The sequence below is a fragment of the Gymnogyps californianus genome, chromosome 1 (assembly GCF_018139145.2).
Source record: "Gymnogyps californianus isolate 813 chromosome 1, ASM1813914v2, whole genome shotgun sequence".
Classification (NCBI taxonomy): domain Eukaryota; kingdom Metazoa; phylum Chordata; class Aves; order Accipitriformes; family Cathartidae; genus Gymnogyps; species Gymnogyps californianus.
Window position 1 is genome coordinate 188851718 of NC_059471.1, and position 18207 is coordinate 188869924.

The 18207-nt window shown below is 39.4% G+C and overlaps 2 protein-coding genes across 3 annotated transcripts in view; one reads left to right on the top strand and one right to left on the bottom strand.

Annotated features, from left to right (window-relative positions):
* ZNF277 (zinc finger protein 277) overlaps positions 1-18207 on the top strand; it is a 57751-nt gene that overhangs the window by 30672 nt on the left and 8872 nt on the right. For both annotated transcript variants that reach the window (XM_050900000.1, XM_050899991.1), the window contains exons 5-7: positions 10817-10908; positions 12260-12370; positions 15503-15635. In XM_050900000.1, coding sequence (XP_050755957.1) covers positions 10817-10908; positions 12260-12370; positions 15503-15635 — 336 coding nt within the window. The remainder of the gene's footprint in view (positions 1-10816; positions 10909-12259; positions 12371-15502; positions 15636-18207) is intronic.
* The window catches only part of BMT2 (base methyltransferase of 25S rRNA 2 homolog), a 245468-nt gene continuing 238051 nt past the window's right edge, over positions 10791-18207 (bottom strand). The window contains exon 6 of the transcript XR_007766741.1: positions 10791-10800. The gene's annotated coding sequence lies outside the window, so the exon portion shown is untranslated. The remainder of the gene's footprint in view (positions 10801-18207) is intronic.

Below are 18207 nucleotides of genomic sequence, written 5' to 3' on the forward strand. Positions count from 1 at the left end.
CAGCACTAGTGAGACCACATCTGGAGTGCTGGGTCCAGTGCTGGGCTCCCCAGTACAAGAAAGATACAGACTTACTTGAGCAAGTCCAGCGCAGGGTCACAAAGATGATTAAGGGACTGCAACATCCTTCATACAAGGAGAGGCTGAGAGAGTTTGGACTGTTAAGCCTGGAAGACAAGGCTCAGGGGGTATCTTATCAATGTGTATAAATACTTGATGGAAATGAAGAAGAGGGAGTCAGATTCTTCTCGGTAGTGCCCACCAACAGGACAAGAGGCAGTGGGCTTGAATTAAAAATCAGGAAATTCCCTCTGAAAACAAGAAAACACTTTTTTACTGTGAGGGTGGTCAAACACTAGAACAAGTTGCCCAGAGAGGTTGTAGAGTCTTCATCTGTGGAGATATTCAAAACACAATTAGACACAGTCCTCGGTAACCAGCTGTAGGTGACCCTGCTTGGGCATGGGGGTTGGACTAGTTGGTCTCGAGGTCCTTTGCAACCTCAATGTTTCAGTGATTTGAGGTTGAGGATGCTGTCTATTTGGTGGTTCTTCACTGTGCATCATTGTTGCACTTCTCTGTACCTTTTCCAGTTTCCTATAATCCCTTTGAGGTTATGAAAGACATCTTGAACATTGCATGTGGGCAGGCAGTGTCGTAATCATGTTCGTTTCCCAGGCATATGTCATGTTGTTTATGGCTTTGAGGAAGGAAAGAGGGTCATGATTGAGCATGCCCCTAATGTTTTCATAGAACTGTCTATTGTAATAATTAATAGTAACTCCTGGCTGCTACACGTTGGACTGTACTTTTTCTTTTTTTAAAGGGCATTTCTTTCTGGTTCTGTGGTGTTTTGTGCTATGCAGTCTTATTCCAACTAGGCCTTCTCTCCGCTGCCAGTGTCAAGGGAGTGCGGAGTCTGTTGGCAGGTGAGCCGTCTCATCTCCTCTGCAAATAGACATTTCCTCAAATTCAGAAGAGAGTGCAGGATTTAGCTCCAAGCAAGTGCTGGTTTTGTTTACAGAGTAATTACGTTAGAAAAGAAAGAGGTATGCATTTTATTATGGTGTGCAATAGCCTTTGCTATTAACACTGTTTTAAATATCAGAATTGTGTCTTCAGTTTTTACAGAAGGATTTTGTGAAATCAAGCTGCAGCTGTAGTTGGGGCTAATGGAGACACCGCTTTAGTTACAGCAATAAAGTCTGTTTATTTTTTCATTTCCTTTTGCTGCAATCTGAGTGTTGACTTGCAAGTTAAATAGTTATTCTGCTTTGCAAAGTCTTTTACCTCCAGACAAGTCCAGCAATTAAGAGTGAGCTGGCAAATGGGCTCATGTGAGTTGTGCAGAATAAAGACCAGAACTATACAACTTTTGGTGATTTTTCTGCAGCCTTTGAATCCTAACTGCTGTCTCCAACAGCAAACCCAAACAAGGACAAATGTTGTCTTTAAAATGTGCTAGCTGAAGCATTTCATTTTGCAATTTTGAAACTCAAGTTTAGGACTATTTCAGGCTGCATTGCAGCAGGGGAGCTAGCCAAGGTGGATGTCGTGCAGAGACATTATGGTGACTGTGATGTATTGAGAGAGGCCAAGGAATGAGCCTGAACTAGGTTAGAGAGCACAGCTTGCTGAAATAGCTGACAAGGCTACGTAATACCAAACAGATACGGTCTTTTGGAAAAACACAGTCTTGACAAAGAATTCATAGTTGTGAAGCAGTACCAGGCAACGAAGTCCTGCAAAACTCGAGATACTAGGAGGGGCAGTGTCAGTATAAGCCAATTGGGCTTATCTTTAAGATTTCTCTAAAAAAGCTAAAACCCCCAAACCTATTTTTTTGAACATACACACTTCCTACCACAGCATTGACCTTGTCTTGCTGTCATATTTACAGCTATTCTCCTGTCACGTGACTGGTAGTTTTAGGTGAAGAGGCTACTCTTCCTCCCCGTAAATAGACCCTGAAGAGGAGTCTTCACCAAAACTGGAAGAGGGACTCAGCTATACTGGCTTCCCAGGATGAGCCGGTAGATGTTTGTATGATCCCCAGTTTGTCACAAGCTTAAGCTGAGACAAGGTTCAAGAAGTTGAAGCTATGCACTGGGAAGGGATCGACATGCTAGCCTGATTTAGTGTAATGCAACATCAGAAGTGCTTACAGAATAGCTAATAATGTCAGCATGTTAATACCTACATCTGAAATTCTATAGGTCCTTCTTTGCCTGTGTTCGGTATTTAATTGCTTTTCTCAAGCACTCTGGAACCTTGCCCCATCCTCCATGGGTTTTTGAAGACTTGTCACACTAATGGTCAGAAATTATTTTATCTAATTCCGTAATGACTCTTGGATAAATTCTGTCAGATTTGAATATGCATAATGTCCAACTTTTAACCCTTTCTTACCCTTTTCTGGTCTCCGTTCATTGTTTCTTTTGTTTTAAATGCATTCCATTAACAGTTGTGACATAATTAACCTTTCTTGCAAAGACTGAAGCCCTGAATATTGCAAGCATTCCTCTTTTGTCTGTATTTCGTCTCTTCCTACATTAAGTAAAGGATCTCTGCTTTTCTTTGCCATTTATTTCTAATGTATTTGGGGGCAGGGGGAGGTTGTTTTTGCTATTCCATTTTACTCTGTTAGCCTGTCTCCATCTTCTTTTGGTTGTCTTAGTTCAGACAAACTTCACCTTTCTCCTGCTTCAGCTTGGCAGCTTGTGGTACCTGTCTGCTGTAATTTCAACCCTCTTTTTGTTTTCATACATCTTTGCACAGTTACTTAGTTTTCAACATATCATGAAACTCTTCCTCCCTTTTTTAATTGACTCAGCTTCCTGAACAAGCTGTAAGAATGTCTTCTACATCAGTGTCACAGTACCCTTCAAAGCCTGAGTCATCTGACCTGTCATTGATTACAGCCTCTTCAAGTGTAGGTTCTAGCCTGTATTGCTTCAGTAGCTGAGTCAACTCAAGAAGAGGAGCGATAGGGATGAGAGGAAGAATCTAAGGGCAAGTGGGACAGACAAGGGGAACAACCCTTATAGCCATCCCAGTTAGTCATTCCCACTATTCACTTTGAACTCAAACTCTGCAGACTAGGCTGGAATCAAGGATAAGGTACAGAAAAAAACATTTTCCCTATTCCTAAGAGGCAACTTGCTATACAAAATAAGAGTCAGGAGAATGCACCTCAGAGGTTTCACAGTAAATTTATAACACTTGTATTACAATCCTGAGACTTTTGCCAATTTATTATAATGCCAGTTAAGTTATAGTTTGGTCTTTGTACTCATTCAGTCTGCCTAGGATCTCTGGTTCAGCAGATTGTCTAGCTTGTTCTCCTTCTTACATCCTTTCCCCTCACCACCACCATTTTCTTCCCAACTTCCTGTTTTTCCAGTCGGTCACAACTCTTATTTCTCTCTGGGTTTTTTGTTGCTGTCGTTTCAAACCTAGTTTAAAGTCTCCCCACTTAGCGGACAAGCTGATGTCCTAAGATGCTCTTTCTCTTCTTTGTCAGGGGGGCTAATGGTAGCCTTTGTTTCCCCAGCTATATGACAATACTCTTAAATGCTCCCTATTTTGTCACTGTTTCCATAGCTATATATTCCCCTCCAGAAGATGTTGATCTATGCCTGTGCCTTGAACTCAACCAAAAAGATTAAGGAAAATGCTACCCGTTCCTTTTCCTCCTTCATTGTTGTTCACAGCGTTTTGTGGTAACATCTTATCTGAGTATCTAGTAAAAAGTCAGGAATGCCCACTTGGGTGATCAGCCTGTACCAGGTGAAGTGCAGTGCTCTCACTTTCATCTCCAGATAGGCAGCATCTCTTGGAAGATAGTAGGTCACTGCCCCATTGCTTTCCTCTCTTCTCTGTCCCCAGAGTGGATCTCTAATGCCATCATCCTTCATTCCTTAGTGACTAGTCTTTGACATGCCAGTCTGTCTGTCTAGCTAGTGAGGCTCTGTTTGTGACATTCCTGAACTATGTATGAATTTTCACATTCACTGGATGAGAGGGAAAAGTGCACAGAGTAGTCAGCAAACACACGTATGTTGGATGGTGTGACCACTGACTTCGAAAGTGTTGAGCATTCTCCAGACTGGACATCCTATCCTGACAATTTTGTTGTATTCCCATGCACATTACAGCTAAGCTATTTCCTGAAGGGCTTCTCCAGCAGGCATCTCTGGTAATATTAAAGAAAAGGCACTCTTCTTGAAATAACATTGGAGAGGACATGATAATGATTACAGAGTTGGAAGATTATTTTTTTTCTGTACTCAAGAGGCAAGAGAGTACTGTTTGAAGTGGGAGAACTGAATACAGTGATCAGTAAGGAGAGAAGCTGAATATAGAAGTTAGGAGACAAGCTATTGATACACAGCTAAGATTGCAGGTCTTTAGAGATACATGAAGTTTCTGATACCATGATTCTTTGTAAATATTTTTCCTATTTAGCAGCTACAAGCACGATCTAAAGCTCATCAGCCAATCTTTGAGGAAACTGTAAACACAATGTAATTGTGTAACACAGATGTAATTCTCTTACTCCAAGAGTAGCTTATCCTAATGGTGTATATAATTGTCAAATAATGTGCTTGGCAAGTTTTTAGAGACTGTAGTGCATCTCAAGTGTCACCAGTCCTGGTCTTTGTCTCAGTATACTGTGCTGGTTTGTTTTATTGCCAGTAAAGTTGTCGTGGTTTAACCCCAGCCGGCAGCTAAGCACCACGCAGCCGCTCGCTCACTGCCCCCCCACCCCTGGGATGGGGGAGAGAATCAGGAAAAAAAACTCGTGAGTTGAGATAAAGACAGTTTAATAGGACAGAAAGGAATGAAAAACAATGATAATGATAATAATAATATGACAATAGCAATACTAAAAGAATTAAACTATACAAAGCAAGTGGTGCACAATGCAATTGCTCACCACTCGTTGACCGATGCCCAGTTAGTTCCCGAGCCGTGATCCCCCCTCCCAGTTAACTCCCCCCAGTTTATATACTGGGCATGATGTCATATGGTATGGAATAGCTCTTTGGCCAGTTTGGGTCAGCTGTCCTGGTGGTGTCCCCTCCCAGCTTCTTGTGCCTCTCCAGCCTTCTTGCTGGCTGGGCACGAGAAGCTGAAAAATCCTTGACTTAGTATAAACACTACTCAGCAACAACTAAAAACATCAGTGTGTTATCAACATTCTTTTCCTACTAAATCCAAACCACAGCATTATACCAGCTACTGGGAAGAAAATTAACTCTGTCCTAGCCGAAACCAGGACAAAAGTGTATAAGCAGCTTCTTGTTGTAATCTGTCAGCATGATTTTTTTGTTTGTTTTGTTGTTTTTTTTTTAAGCCAGACTCTGTTTCACTTGCTTCCTTTGCCTACAGCAATAGCTAGTTTCTGTGAGCACTCAGCAGGGAAATGTAACTCTTATTTAAATCAGAAGAAATTACAACTAAAGATACACACTGTGTGTTTGAGACATCACCTAGGAGAGCTTGATAAAATACGTATTCTTATTGTGAAGTCTCTATCTTGTATTATTTAGATCCAAATTCACACCCACATTGCTATCTCTGGTAGTACCTTGCTTCTCAGGCAGACACTCTGATTTCAGTAGTATTAATGAGTCCGTTATCATAACAGAAGGAATGTGGCCTGTGATCATGCACTCTTCACAACAGTGTGACTGAGTGCTCAGATGTTTGAGTCCTTCACACTGTAACATTCATGAAGTTTCCTCTTCAAAGGAACATCTTTAGGCAAACTACCTCCCCAGAGGATATAGCACCATTTATAAAAAGCTTTCACTGGAACTTCTCTTAAGTGATCATTTGTATAACATGCTGTCTTTCTAGTCTCTTGCCTAGAGAGGATGAGAGCAAAGGACCAGAACTGGCAAGGTAGATGCCAACAAAAACCCCAAACTACAATATGCTCTTGCCCCAATCCAGCCCAGTACTGAAATACTTAAAGTTGAGACTACTTGTATGCTTAAGTCTTTGGATGCGAAACTTTGGACTTTGCCTTGTCAGGGCTTATGGCAGTAATTTTTTTTTTTTTTTTTTTTTTTTTTGGTCCTGAACATCTTAAAAAAGAAGGTACATACTGCTGTTAGCTCAGTTTTACAGACGGAACTGCAGAATCCAGTCCTCCAATGCACAAATGGGTTCCTGGACTGAGGAATGTTAAATTCAGGTCTCACTGCAGTCAAAGTCACTGCATGCTCTTGTCCCAGACTGCAGTGTAATCTGCCTCTATCTTGGAGCTAGAGAAGTACTTTCTGCCTTAATTTCTTATGTATCAGAAGTGCTGTGGTTATAAAGAGACAGGGTTTGGAGAAAGAAGTAATATATTTTTGTTGGACCAACTGATGTAGTTGGAAAAAACAGGCAAAATTTTGACCACCAATTCTTTCTTCAGGTTGGAATCAAAAGCAGCAAAACTTGTGCTGAGTACTGGTTGTGAATGGTTGTTCTATGTCAGTGATCCAAGCCATGCATTTAAATAGCTATGTAAATTATTTATAAGGGCCTTGTTAGTAAAGGAGTTTATGATTTTAAAAAAGCAACGGTCTGACAGCAATAAAGACAATTTAGCACCTGGGATACAGTGTCTGCTGGAGGGAAGGGTAGCAGGAATTACAACATCAGAAAAGTCTAATGTGCCATAAAACCAACTGTCCTGAGTCCATAGCTTTTGGCATTTGATGGAGTTAGTTTTTAGTCTTACCTTTTGAAGGCATTTTGTGTGTCTTGAATGTCTCTTGAACTATAGACCAGAGACGAAGTAATTGTTTAGGGAAAAGTGCTTACTAGCTGCAGGTATGCATTTTTCATCTTTTACTGATGATCAGTGTGAATTCTTGCTGATGCATAGTGCTTAAGTGCTTCTGGAAAAAATCAGGTAATTTCTTCCAAAATATTGCTTCCTAGGAGAGGAACAGGCACATTTTTTTCAGGCACACTTTAAATTACCACCTCCTAGGAGAAAGTCTGAACTCCTCACAACCTCAAACTGAGCATCGTGAATGTGCAGGGCATTTTTTTACACTCCGTATTACAGATTGTCATGCAAATGATCAAATTTCTTTTGTATTAGCAGTTTAGTGTGCTGGTATATTTAAAGCTGATCATCCTGGTATAAACACTTGCACATCCTTACCATGTTTTTTTGTTTTATTAGTTAAAACACAGAATAGACAGTATTTTGTAATTTCGTTGGATTTTTTTATGGTAGATCACCCATATAGTAGAAAGTGTATGACTAAGAGCTGTAGTAGAGGTTTTTTCCAGACAGAAAAAAGGGGAACTGGATTAAAACTGAATTTGATTTTATTGAATACATTAAGTATTCCTGCAAAACAACTACATTTTTGTTGCATGCAAGCATGATCAGTAATATCCAGCTTCCATTTGCCATGTTTGAAAAGGTGATCAACCACTTATGTCCTATAGAATTTTCCAGAAACTATTCCACAAGAGGCTGCTGACTGCCACAGTCAGATCTACTGCTTATTTGAGCCAGGCTCTGTCTAAAAATGTGCTTCCAAGAACTTGTCATCTAGCAGTACTTATTTTTGACAACTCCTAGTTGATCTCATAAGCTTCACGTGGCTTGTGGGGACAAAGAGTTTAGACTAAAAGCCTCTGTAATTTAAGTTCTGCTTTGTATCAGTGAGGATATCTGTTCTGTCAATGGTTGTTTCACAACTAGTTTCATAGTCTTCAGTAAAGTAATGGATTTTGGAGGCGGGGTTAGCAAATCACAGAATATGGCAGAAAGAGTGGATGACATAGCTGTCAGAACATCTCACAAAAGATAAAAAGAGGTGGGGGTCAGGAATTATTCAACAAACTGTATCAATATTGTATACTATTTTCCTGATATCAAGCTATGGCATTTGATTCACTTAATTTTGTAGTGTTTTGCATTACCTTTTCTGTCTGTGCTCAATTCTTTTATTCATAATGGAAAAAGAAAACTAATATATGTGTATTTTGTGATCTGTTTACTTTTTCCTCAAGTGACTTTGCCCTCTCATTCTCTGACACTTTGATGTGACACAGTATCCTAAAAATGTTTTGGAAAATGTTCATGGCTGAAATGTTTTGGGGTTTTTTTGTCTTAGTATCAACCATCAATTAATGCTAACAGCCCCAACAATTCCAACAGGTTGGAAACTGGTGCAGGTATTAAAGTAAATTACTCAATTCCTGCGTCAAAACTTCAGTTTAAGCTTGACTTTCATTACCAGCTGAAAGTCTCCACTCAGAAAAATCTCAAAAGTTTTATGCAAGTTATTGTAATTGCTATTTCTCCCTTCAGAGTCCCAGCAATGGAGTGGAGGTAGAAGGGTGTTTGGGAGTGTCTGTAGGGAAGAAGAGCAGACCTCTTGCTTTCGCTGTACTTGACTTGAGCCAGTGCTTTTAATTCCTCACCTGTGCAAATACCAGATTTGCTTGCTGGCTCAGAAAGTTCCCTCTAGCAATGAATGATGTCAACATTTGATAAAAGGAGTGTCTACCTTGGAAAATATTTTTTAAACTCTGTTGAGTAAATTGATAAAGCAACAATGCTGGGTTAGTCAAAGCTTCCCAGCTGCCGAGCATGCTGGTGTAGGGGCAAACGGGAAGGGTGAGAGAGCAGAGTAGCAGGAGCACCGTCTGTGTGCAAGTAGCAGCGCACCAGGGCTCCAGTAAGCAATTTGTATGAAATCGGAATCTGGAGTTAGGCAGCCAAATATTGCAGAACGTTTTTTTTCCCTCCTAGTAGAGTACAATTAGCAAGCTACATTGGAGTAATGTTAATGGGAGGGTGGGGGTGTTTAAACCCTTGCTATCTTAATGTTTGAATTGTACGTGGTATCTTTTGATTTTCTTTTAGATTGTTTCTAGTGCGTTTTACAAAGTATATAAACGACACGTAGACGCCTTCAAATTCAAGGTTAGCCAAACTGCGTCAGATGTGCTGCTGAGTGGAGAGAGGTGACAGCTACGAGTAGCAGAGAAAACCCCGGTTCTTACTGATGTGCTGTGGGATGTTCACTGCCTGTGTGGAGCAGACAGATAGCCTTGCTGAATTGCATCTCTGCTGAAGGGCTCTCACAAGATATGTTATGCTCCATTTATCCCTTTCAGGAGTCAGCCCTGAAAAATAGGAATTTATATTTCTGTTAGTTGCCATTTTGCATAGCGCAGCAGGACATGAGCGGATATGGCCTGGAATTTGAGTAGGCACTGCCGAGCATGACTCCAACAGAAAATGTACACCTTGTAGTACAAAAACAAACAAAAAAGCCCCAGGATCTGCATTTTCAGGGTAACAGACTCTTAGCTGATGTGCAACAGCTACAGCTCCCAAATTCTGTGGTTGAATACGGGCCCTAAAACAGGCTAAGGCACAGTGTGCTCGTGCCCCACAGCAGCCGCTGGCCCTAGGCCAAACCTAACTTGGGTGTGGCACGTTCCTGCGCTCTCCGGCAGGCATCCTTTTCATCCCACTGCCCCTCACTGGATACAGCACGCTGCTCTTGTGGAAGAGAAATGAACAGGACATTTATTTGCCCAATATCAGCCTCCTGCCATCTCTCAGTGGGCAATGGGATGTGGTGTGGTAGGCCCACACCAGCCCATCCATGCTGCAGGACGCGTTTTGGGCCTGTAATGACGATAGCTCAAGCCTTCCTCTTATTTCTTTTTGCCTTTTTTTTTCTTTCTTTTTTCCTTTCCTTTTCTTTCTTTCTTTTCTGCCTTCTATGGAGCTTACCCAACAGGCGTAGCTGAATGTGAATTTAGATGTAGACTGTGGGCAAGTTTGGGCCTCAGTCCACACAAAAAAGGTACTAAAGAGGTAGGTGAGAAACACAAAGCTCCACTGTTGCAGGCTCTAAGGAGATAAAGAGATTGAGAAAATCCCCTAAGAAATTCAGTCAGGATCCCGAATGTCAGAAAGCAGGCAGTAGCACCTCTATGTTGCACAGAAAATAAATCCTTTACCAGTTACCAGTACTTAAAACACAAGTACAGGGTAGTGTACTGCCAGGCTGAAAATATGCTGTTTTAATCTAAACACCAATTCTCCCATGTCCCGGATGATTATGGCCTTTCCATCTGAAGTGTATAGTAACTCCCCAGTATAATTACACTGCTGCTGTTACAGCACCAGAGAAAATCACCTGCTGCATGATTTTGTTGTTGTTAGGAAAATTGTGGTCAAGTGTTGTAAAGTGTCTAGCCTAGCCTGTTGCTCTGCGTTAAACAGGACCAGTGGTAAAGGCAATCAGCTTCTCCTTTTCCCTGAGTTTATTACACGCTATAGCTCCTTGCAGAAACTGCCAGCTCTTGTCATCATTCCGTATTATGAAAAAGTCCTCTAGATTGCCTGCAATTAGCCATGTAAAATTGACTTTATCATTCCACTGGGCATTATGTGGTTACCCATAAACTTGCTTTCTGATACCAGAGGTAAATCTGAACCTAAGTAGAAACAATAAACTGATATGTTATATACAGAATCATTTAAATAGCTGTGTAAAGTCTCACTGTGGATTGTATTTGTTTCTTGCACCTTGTATAATATTAGGAGAATTTTAATGGAACTTGACTGGAGCACACACTGCCTTTGAAAAAACTTGTAATTTTTGTGAGAACCTACCCTCAAAAAATACTAACATCTGGTTTCTGTCAGCAGCACATTTTAATTTTGTATGTTCATTGTTACCAGTAAGGATAAAGAGGTATAATAAGCTTATGTGATGGCATGATTGTTATTTTTTATCTGAATAACTGTATCTGTTTCTTTTCATAGAGAGAAATTCTAGAACAGCAACAGCGAGAAAGATACGACATAAGTTTTCATAGTATGTGTATGTTCTGTGATCAAGAATTCACAGGAAACAGGTTTGTTTATTGACTTGTTTGCTTTTGTTCTATTTTTTCATATCTGCTCAGCATCTTTGTTTATGGTTTTAATGTCATCGAACCAATTACTGCCTAATGGTAGGACTCAGAAGATAGAATTCGTTTTAAGGTATAGTTTAAGTATTTCTTTCAACTGCAGTGCTGTTTTAAATAGACCCCCTCCCACTTCTCAATCCTTTAATTATTCCAGTACAACTTTTTATACTACCCAGTAAGCTGGAGTTAGGAACTGAACCATTTTAAAGAGACACAGTATGGCTGTTAAAAAAAAGTTTCTATCCAGTTACACATTTTCCTGTTTAAACCTCACCAAACCAGTGCGAATTTGAAGATCAAATGAAAAAGAGGGGAGGAAAATTAGAGTGAGAATGGAGTGCTTTGCATCAGTCAAGTGCGAGCAGGAGTTGTATTCAAGTGCTTGCTTCGATGAAAATTTGGGTTTACACAGTACATCTGTTTCAGCTGGAGAGACTGAGTCTTATCTGTGAATGTCTGTTTGCATGGGTAGTTCTGGTACTCTGGAAAGGTAGAAGAACCTGGGGTCATGTCCCTGCAGGTCATCCCAATGTTGTGTGTGTGTCCTATTCTCTTTACTGCCTGGTGTAGTGAAGTTAACATCATTCAGCACCCAAGAACTTCATCCTCTGCTTACTCTTGGGTCTCACAGAATACGTGATTTGAAAATCGTGCCTGGACTGTGGTAAAAGCAAGGCTCAACAGTGTTAACACTTGGATATTTCTTTAGTCCCTAAATGCAGAAGTTGAGGCACCTAAGGAATTAACCAGTATACCTCTGTTGTTAGAAAAATAACTTACTTGAACATCCGTTATGTTTGTTCACACATATTTTTGAGTGCTGTTAGTGTTGCTAGTGCTGTGTGAAGTGATATTGATGTAAAAGCATATCACACCCAAGAATTTCAGCTTTGTTAACCAGCATAGAGAAAAATGACAAATGGCTTTTTAGAACGTTTCTCAAGATGGTTGTTTGAAATATGTGGTTTGCTTATTCAAGTTAATAAATGAGCTTTGCTAACAGTGAGGGTCAAAATAAACTATATTGTAATTTTCGTTTAAAGGATTATATTTCATGCATGAGGATTAAGCAGTTGAAATGTTACTGAATGTTCAGCAGAGCTGAAATTGAAAACTTCCTATTTCAATAAAGTTGCATTCTTTTTTTTCTAGCAGTGGCAGCGACACTACTGTTGTTTATTTAATGTTGGCTTTTATGCATTTTTATAGCAATTGATTTATTTCAAGTTACTAATTGAATAATTCTCATATGTATTCAAAAATATGTAATGTTCTTTTTGAATGTCTTTTGTAGATCTGTCCTTCTCAATCATATGGCAAGAGAGCATGCTTTTAACATTGGGCTGCCAGATAACATTGTGAACTGCTCTGAGTTTTTGGCTGTATTACAGGAGAAGCTCAACAAGTAAGTAGTTTTTGTTTGGTTTTTTTAATGGACTTACGTCATATTTCTTTTAACCTTGGAAATAAGTTGAGTTAAAATTAATTCAACATTCATGGTTAGTCAAGAAGAAACAAAGAATGTAAGTTTATTGTGAGTGCTCTTAGAAAGCTTTTTGTTGACTTATTGAAAGCTAATTCATAACAATTCGTAGTATGTGTTTGCTGGAAAAATGGAGTCGCGCAGTGCTTCAGTTGTTATGCGTTGCATAGTTTCCATTGACATCAATAATAGCACATCCCTTTTTCTCATAACTATTAGAGTTAATGTTCTTCTTTCTCATCGAAACAATCTTTTTGCTAAACATCTCTTTAGTCACTGAATGCAGCGTTCTTATGCCAGTCTTCGTTTGCCTCTCTATATATCGATAACATGGGATGTTTGGTCTCTCCCTTCTCTACTGCTTACAGAGTACATCCCAGAGCAGAAGGGAAAAGCCAATGCATATGCTGCCTCAGAAACACGTAAACCTGAGATGGCTGCAGAAGTTAAAAAGGGAATTTGGGAGAAGAACTTGGGTAGCAAAGAGCAAGAAACTTTACTTTGAGTTTCCTTTGCAAGTATCTAAGTGCCCTTTACGGATTTCATAAATGGGACAATATGAAGTATGCCGCAAATATAAATTGGGCTCTAGCAGAAAATGTACTTCCTTAAGAGTGGAACTGTAGCTTTAACAAGTTTATTAGATTTTAATACAATCTGTAATGAAAGACTGTAGGAGAAATTTGCCTAAATCTTAGGCTTAGTTATGAAAAGCCACAGAACACTGGGATCTGTGAAAACTGGGATATGGAAATTAGATTAAATATTCTTCCAAGTAAATTTAGGATCCATTGGTTTGTATATCTGGAAAAACAAGCAAAAAAAAAGAAATTCAAAGGACGGAAAAGGCAACAGTGCTCTCTAATTTAGTCTTTGGCCTGACAAATAATGTGCAGTCACAACAGATACATGTTAACTTTTTCCGGAAATGAAGATGGCTTAAGAATGCCTTTTATGTTATCATTGGTGTTGCCTAATGCACTGAGTTACTGTGCTCACTGATAAATTGCAGCTTTACTGTTTATCAGTAGGACCTGAGGCTTTCATTTAGATGTAGGTTTCTCAAAGCCAGTCCTCTCTGTAGTTAATACACATGCTGAAATTGCTTCCAAAGCAGTGAAAGGCCACGCCTCCTACTGCTAAGAATAGACTTAATAGCTATGCTAGTAGAATAGTACCTGAAAATATTACTAAGAGGAGAAAAGTCTTGTTTCAGACAAATAGCATGACTACATTGTGTATGCTGAGGAAAAGCATTACATACTCTTCCTGGGAATGCCTTTCACACGTAGAGCAAAGACATTGCTGTTAGCAGGTGGAGCAAAGCAGATGGTAAAATTCATGGACGTATTCTGCCATGGGACCTGTGATTCACCAACAAGGCAATGTTATATTTTGAGGCTGCAAGCACAAGGAGAACTCAAAACTTCCTTAACAGTAAGCCTAAATGTTACAGCAGTTCTTGGAAGGCAAAAAGATACTGAGAATCTTGAATTGCTGCTCCACACACAAGAGCTGAGGGGAATCTGGATGCACCTTTGCTGAAGGAGTATGAGGGTTTTCAGGGTGTCGATACCGACCTTCTAGGCACAATATTAATGGTTTTTGTGGGGGCAAATGCTTGAGTAAGAAAATAATTTTCTTCTTCAACATCTATATCTTAAACCCTGGGGAAATCACAGAAAGGCCTGACCCAGACACTGTTAAAATTCCTTCTGACTGTACAATCAAGCATGCTTTCATCTGTGAGTAAAGGGAAAAAAAAAAGGTGATCATTTTAGTTCAGAGCCACTGCATTTTTTTAATATCCGTGCTTTTTGCATCTTAAAGTGCTGTTGTTTATCCCTCCCATCAAATTGTTTTTCCTGCTAGCCAGCATCTCCGATACAAAGATATAATGCCACAGTTACAAAGTTTTTATTTAATGAGAAATTATTTTCTAGGGGTTTTCCCCATCCCCCTGCGGAGGTAATTTTTCAAACAGCCCAAGAAACTGTCTCCATCTTGGTAGGATATGTAAGTCATTGCTTATAAGAAAAATGTTTTAGCTCCTTGGCTAGCTAGAGGCTCAAGACCTGCATCCATTAAACAAGGATGTTCCTGTAAGCTCAGGGCTCTACTACGTCTCTGCCAGAAAAAAATTACCATCATCTATTTCAGGGAGAATCACCCATTTAGGCTGAAATGCAGATTACTGTCCTCATAGGCCACTGTCTGAATCAAGAGACTTGACTTAATGCTTTGTAGGCTCAACTTTCTGGTGTCAGTTCATACTACAGTGGAGAGAACAATTATTTTATAGTACTCATAATAGAGAATTTAAGACAACACATATAATTCTGTTTTGTTTTAATTGCTCTGGAAGACATACTGTGGTAAAATTCTCACTTGTTAATGAATGTTTTCACCTTCTCAAGTAATGCGTGTATATAATAATTCATGTCTATGTATGTATATACATAGACATGAATTATTATATATATGCATGTGTGTGTATGAATTGATTTACTAAATTTTATTTCTCAGGATTTCAAAACCCATTGATCACCCTGGCAAACTTTCATTTAGCCTCCCTGTTGAATTAGAAGTATGAAACTTTCTGTTTAGCTAATTTAAATTGTTTTTAAAGATATGTAGCACATTACGAGTTCGTTTTTTTCACTCTAAATTACAAAGAAACAGTTACTGATGGATTAGATGCCAGTATAAGTGCATGCTGAGTTAAGAGTTCACATGTTGAACCAATCAGCCGCCCTCCCGTGCCCTGGTAGGACAATTTTGGGTAATCAGACTTTTCTCCCACTTTGCATGTGGGGCAAATAGTAAACTTTTTATTATCTATATTTTCATTTTATGTCATTTTTGTCATCTCTGTGATTGACTCTACTGTGATCTAAGATTATCTTGTACTTTTTTTTTTTCAAATAAACTTTCATTTAGCTTGCTCTCACATGCTTAGGATTAATCTTACTGTATGTATCTCCAGCTTATTTAAGGATATTATCTTGTACTATTTTCATTTTGACATGCTGACCTGTTTACCTTTTATTTTAGTTTGCAGTGTTTATACTGTGAAAAAGTCTTCAGAGACAAAAACACACTTAAAGATCACATGAGAAAGAAGCAGCATCGCAGAATCAATGCCAAAAACAAAGAATATGACAAATTTTATATCATTAATTACTTGGTAAGTGGTTCTATGAATAATTAGTAAATTGACTAAAGAGATACAGACAATATCTTGTTAAAAGTGAGTAATTCTAAACGAGCAATTAGTACAAAGGTCAAAAATCAAGTGAAGGACTCTTAAGAAAGATGCTCATTTATTGTATGATATTCTGGATAATTGTTAAACTAAGGAATAATGAACATTTGTTGTTGAGAATTGATTTTGAGAGATGCAAGAATGCAGCTTGAAGAGACACTAATCGTCATGTCATTAGTGCTCAGTCTCTGTTTTAATAACCAGAAGAGAAAATGAGATAGAGCAATGAAGTAAATGGAGGTCTAACTTGAATGCTATTGGCTTTGAGCTTGTTTTCTACAAACCTTAAGCTGGAAGTGCCCTTCAGAGTATAAATAAATGCAAAGAGGAGGAAAATGAAAGATACGTAGATGAAAGAAAAAGTAAGCGTTCGTTTTTAGCTCCCAGGTAGGTGTATGTTGCTAGGTATTAATACTTTTTATCGCAGACCTTTGAGAGTGTGTATGTGTGTGTGTGTAACAGATTTTCACTTGCTGTCTTCAACTCATGAATATAGGAGCTGCTTCAAAAGCTGCTACATTCTGTCCCAGAAATAACTCTATTTCACCTGAACTAGTCTTTGTACCTTCTACCTGTGTTAATATCCAGGTTATAAATAGGCATCCTTGACTGTTTTACCTACTCTTTCCCTTTAATTTTTCTCCCTGGGTTTTACTTTAATACTAAGAACAATAAGTTGTGTGTTTAATGCTCTGCCAAGTCCCTTCTACCCAAGGTGGAGTGAATTCCCTCTGTGATCCTGTATACTTTCCTTGCAAAAATCAATGATCTGAGGCCTATGTTTTCTTTTCTAGATATTCAAATATCACGGCTTTAAAAACTGACCTATACTTGCTGCACAGTGGGGAAAAAGTGGTGAAGTTCTGCAGGGTAGATGTTCTCAGCTCCTCAACAGAACTGAGCATCCACTTCTTCCTTGCAAGTTAACAGACTTTAATTTAACGTTGTAATTGTTTTAAGTGATTTTAATAGTTTTGTTCTTCTCTGCTAGTCCTGCAGGTAATCTTATGTTTTCAGAACCTGGCATCCTCTTTAAGTTATCTTCTCTCTCTAATTTGCATTCATTGTTCAGATTTTAATCTGTCCCAGCTTTGATCAGGAAATTGAGCTAGATGACTGCCCAGAAGCACAGAAAATGATGTGATACTCCTTCAGAAATTTGAGAGACATGCAGGGAGGTCATAACATCAGTGCAGAATCATAACATCAGTGCAGACACAGTGGCCATGTCATGTTAATAAGCAGAATATGCCAAAGTAAATAAAACAGCAGGACTAATATTCATATACCTAACCTCTTTTCCCACTGTATCCAGTTGCTCCAAAACTGGTGGCCTTGTCCATGCTGTCTACTGAGAATGATCTGTGGCCTGTATGCTTCCTGAACCACGTCCAAGCATTATTTGGGTAGTGCTGCTGGCGTGACCAGAGAACATGCAAACTATTAAACAGTGTGGGCAATGACAGGACAGTGCTCAAGTCAGGACCTTGGTCCTCTTTAGTTATTGCTGGTATTCTGGGCAGGACTTTGCAGAGTAACTTCTCCTGCCAGCCTGAACCACTTCAGGTATTGACCACTTAGCAGCATCACTTAGAGATGTATTTTTCAGGTCCTTACCATTACAGACCGAGGATGGTAAATATAATTCAAATAAGATACGTCAAACCACCAAAATGTTTACAATTAGGCAGGGGGGTCTGCATGTGCAAGATTTGTACCAGTGTGCTGCCAGTGCTTCTTCTGGGACATAGTTTGAATGATCACAGTTCTTTGTCTGGCTCTGTGTGCTCTGCTACAGCCATATTTTCTTTCCACACATTTTCAGTTGTCTTTCACTATGTTCTACTCACTGGGGGTTCAGTAGATTGGCCTTTATATGTAAGGAGAAATGTCGTGGTTTGACACCAGCCAGCAACTAAGCACCACGCAGCCGCTCCCCTCTCCCCCCTCCCAGTGGGATGCAGAGGATCAGGAAAAAAAGTAAAACTCGTGGGTTGAGATAAGAGCAGTCTAATAACTAAAGTGAAATAAAATATAATACTAACTAATAATAATAATATATAATAATAATTGTAATTAAAAGGAATATAACAAAAAAAAAGAGAAATAAAACCCAAGAAAAGACAGGTGATGCACAATGCAGTTGCTCACCACCTGCTGACCGATGCCCAAGCAGCGATCCGCCCCTCCCGGCCAACTCCCCCCTGTTTATATACTGGGCATGACGTTCCATGGTATGGAATACCCCTTTGGCTAGTTCTTGTCAGCTGTCCTGCTCTGCTCCCTGTGCTTCTTGCACACCTGCTTGCTGGCAGAGCATGGGAAACTGAAAATCCTGAACTTAGGATAATTGCTACTTAGCAACAACTAAAACATCAGTGTGTTATCAACATTATTCTCACACTAAATCCAAAACACAGCACTGTACCAGCTACTAAGAAGAAAATTAACTCTATCCCAGCCGAAACCAGGACAAAAAATAACATTATTCTCT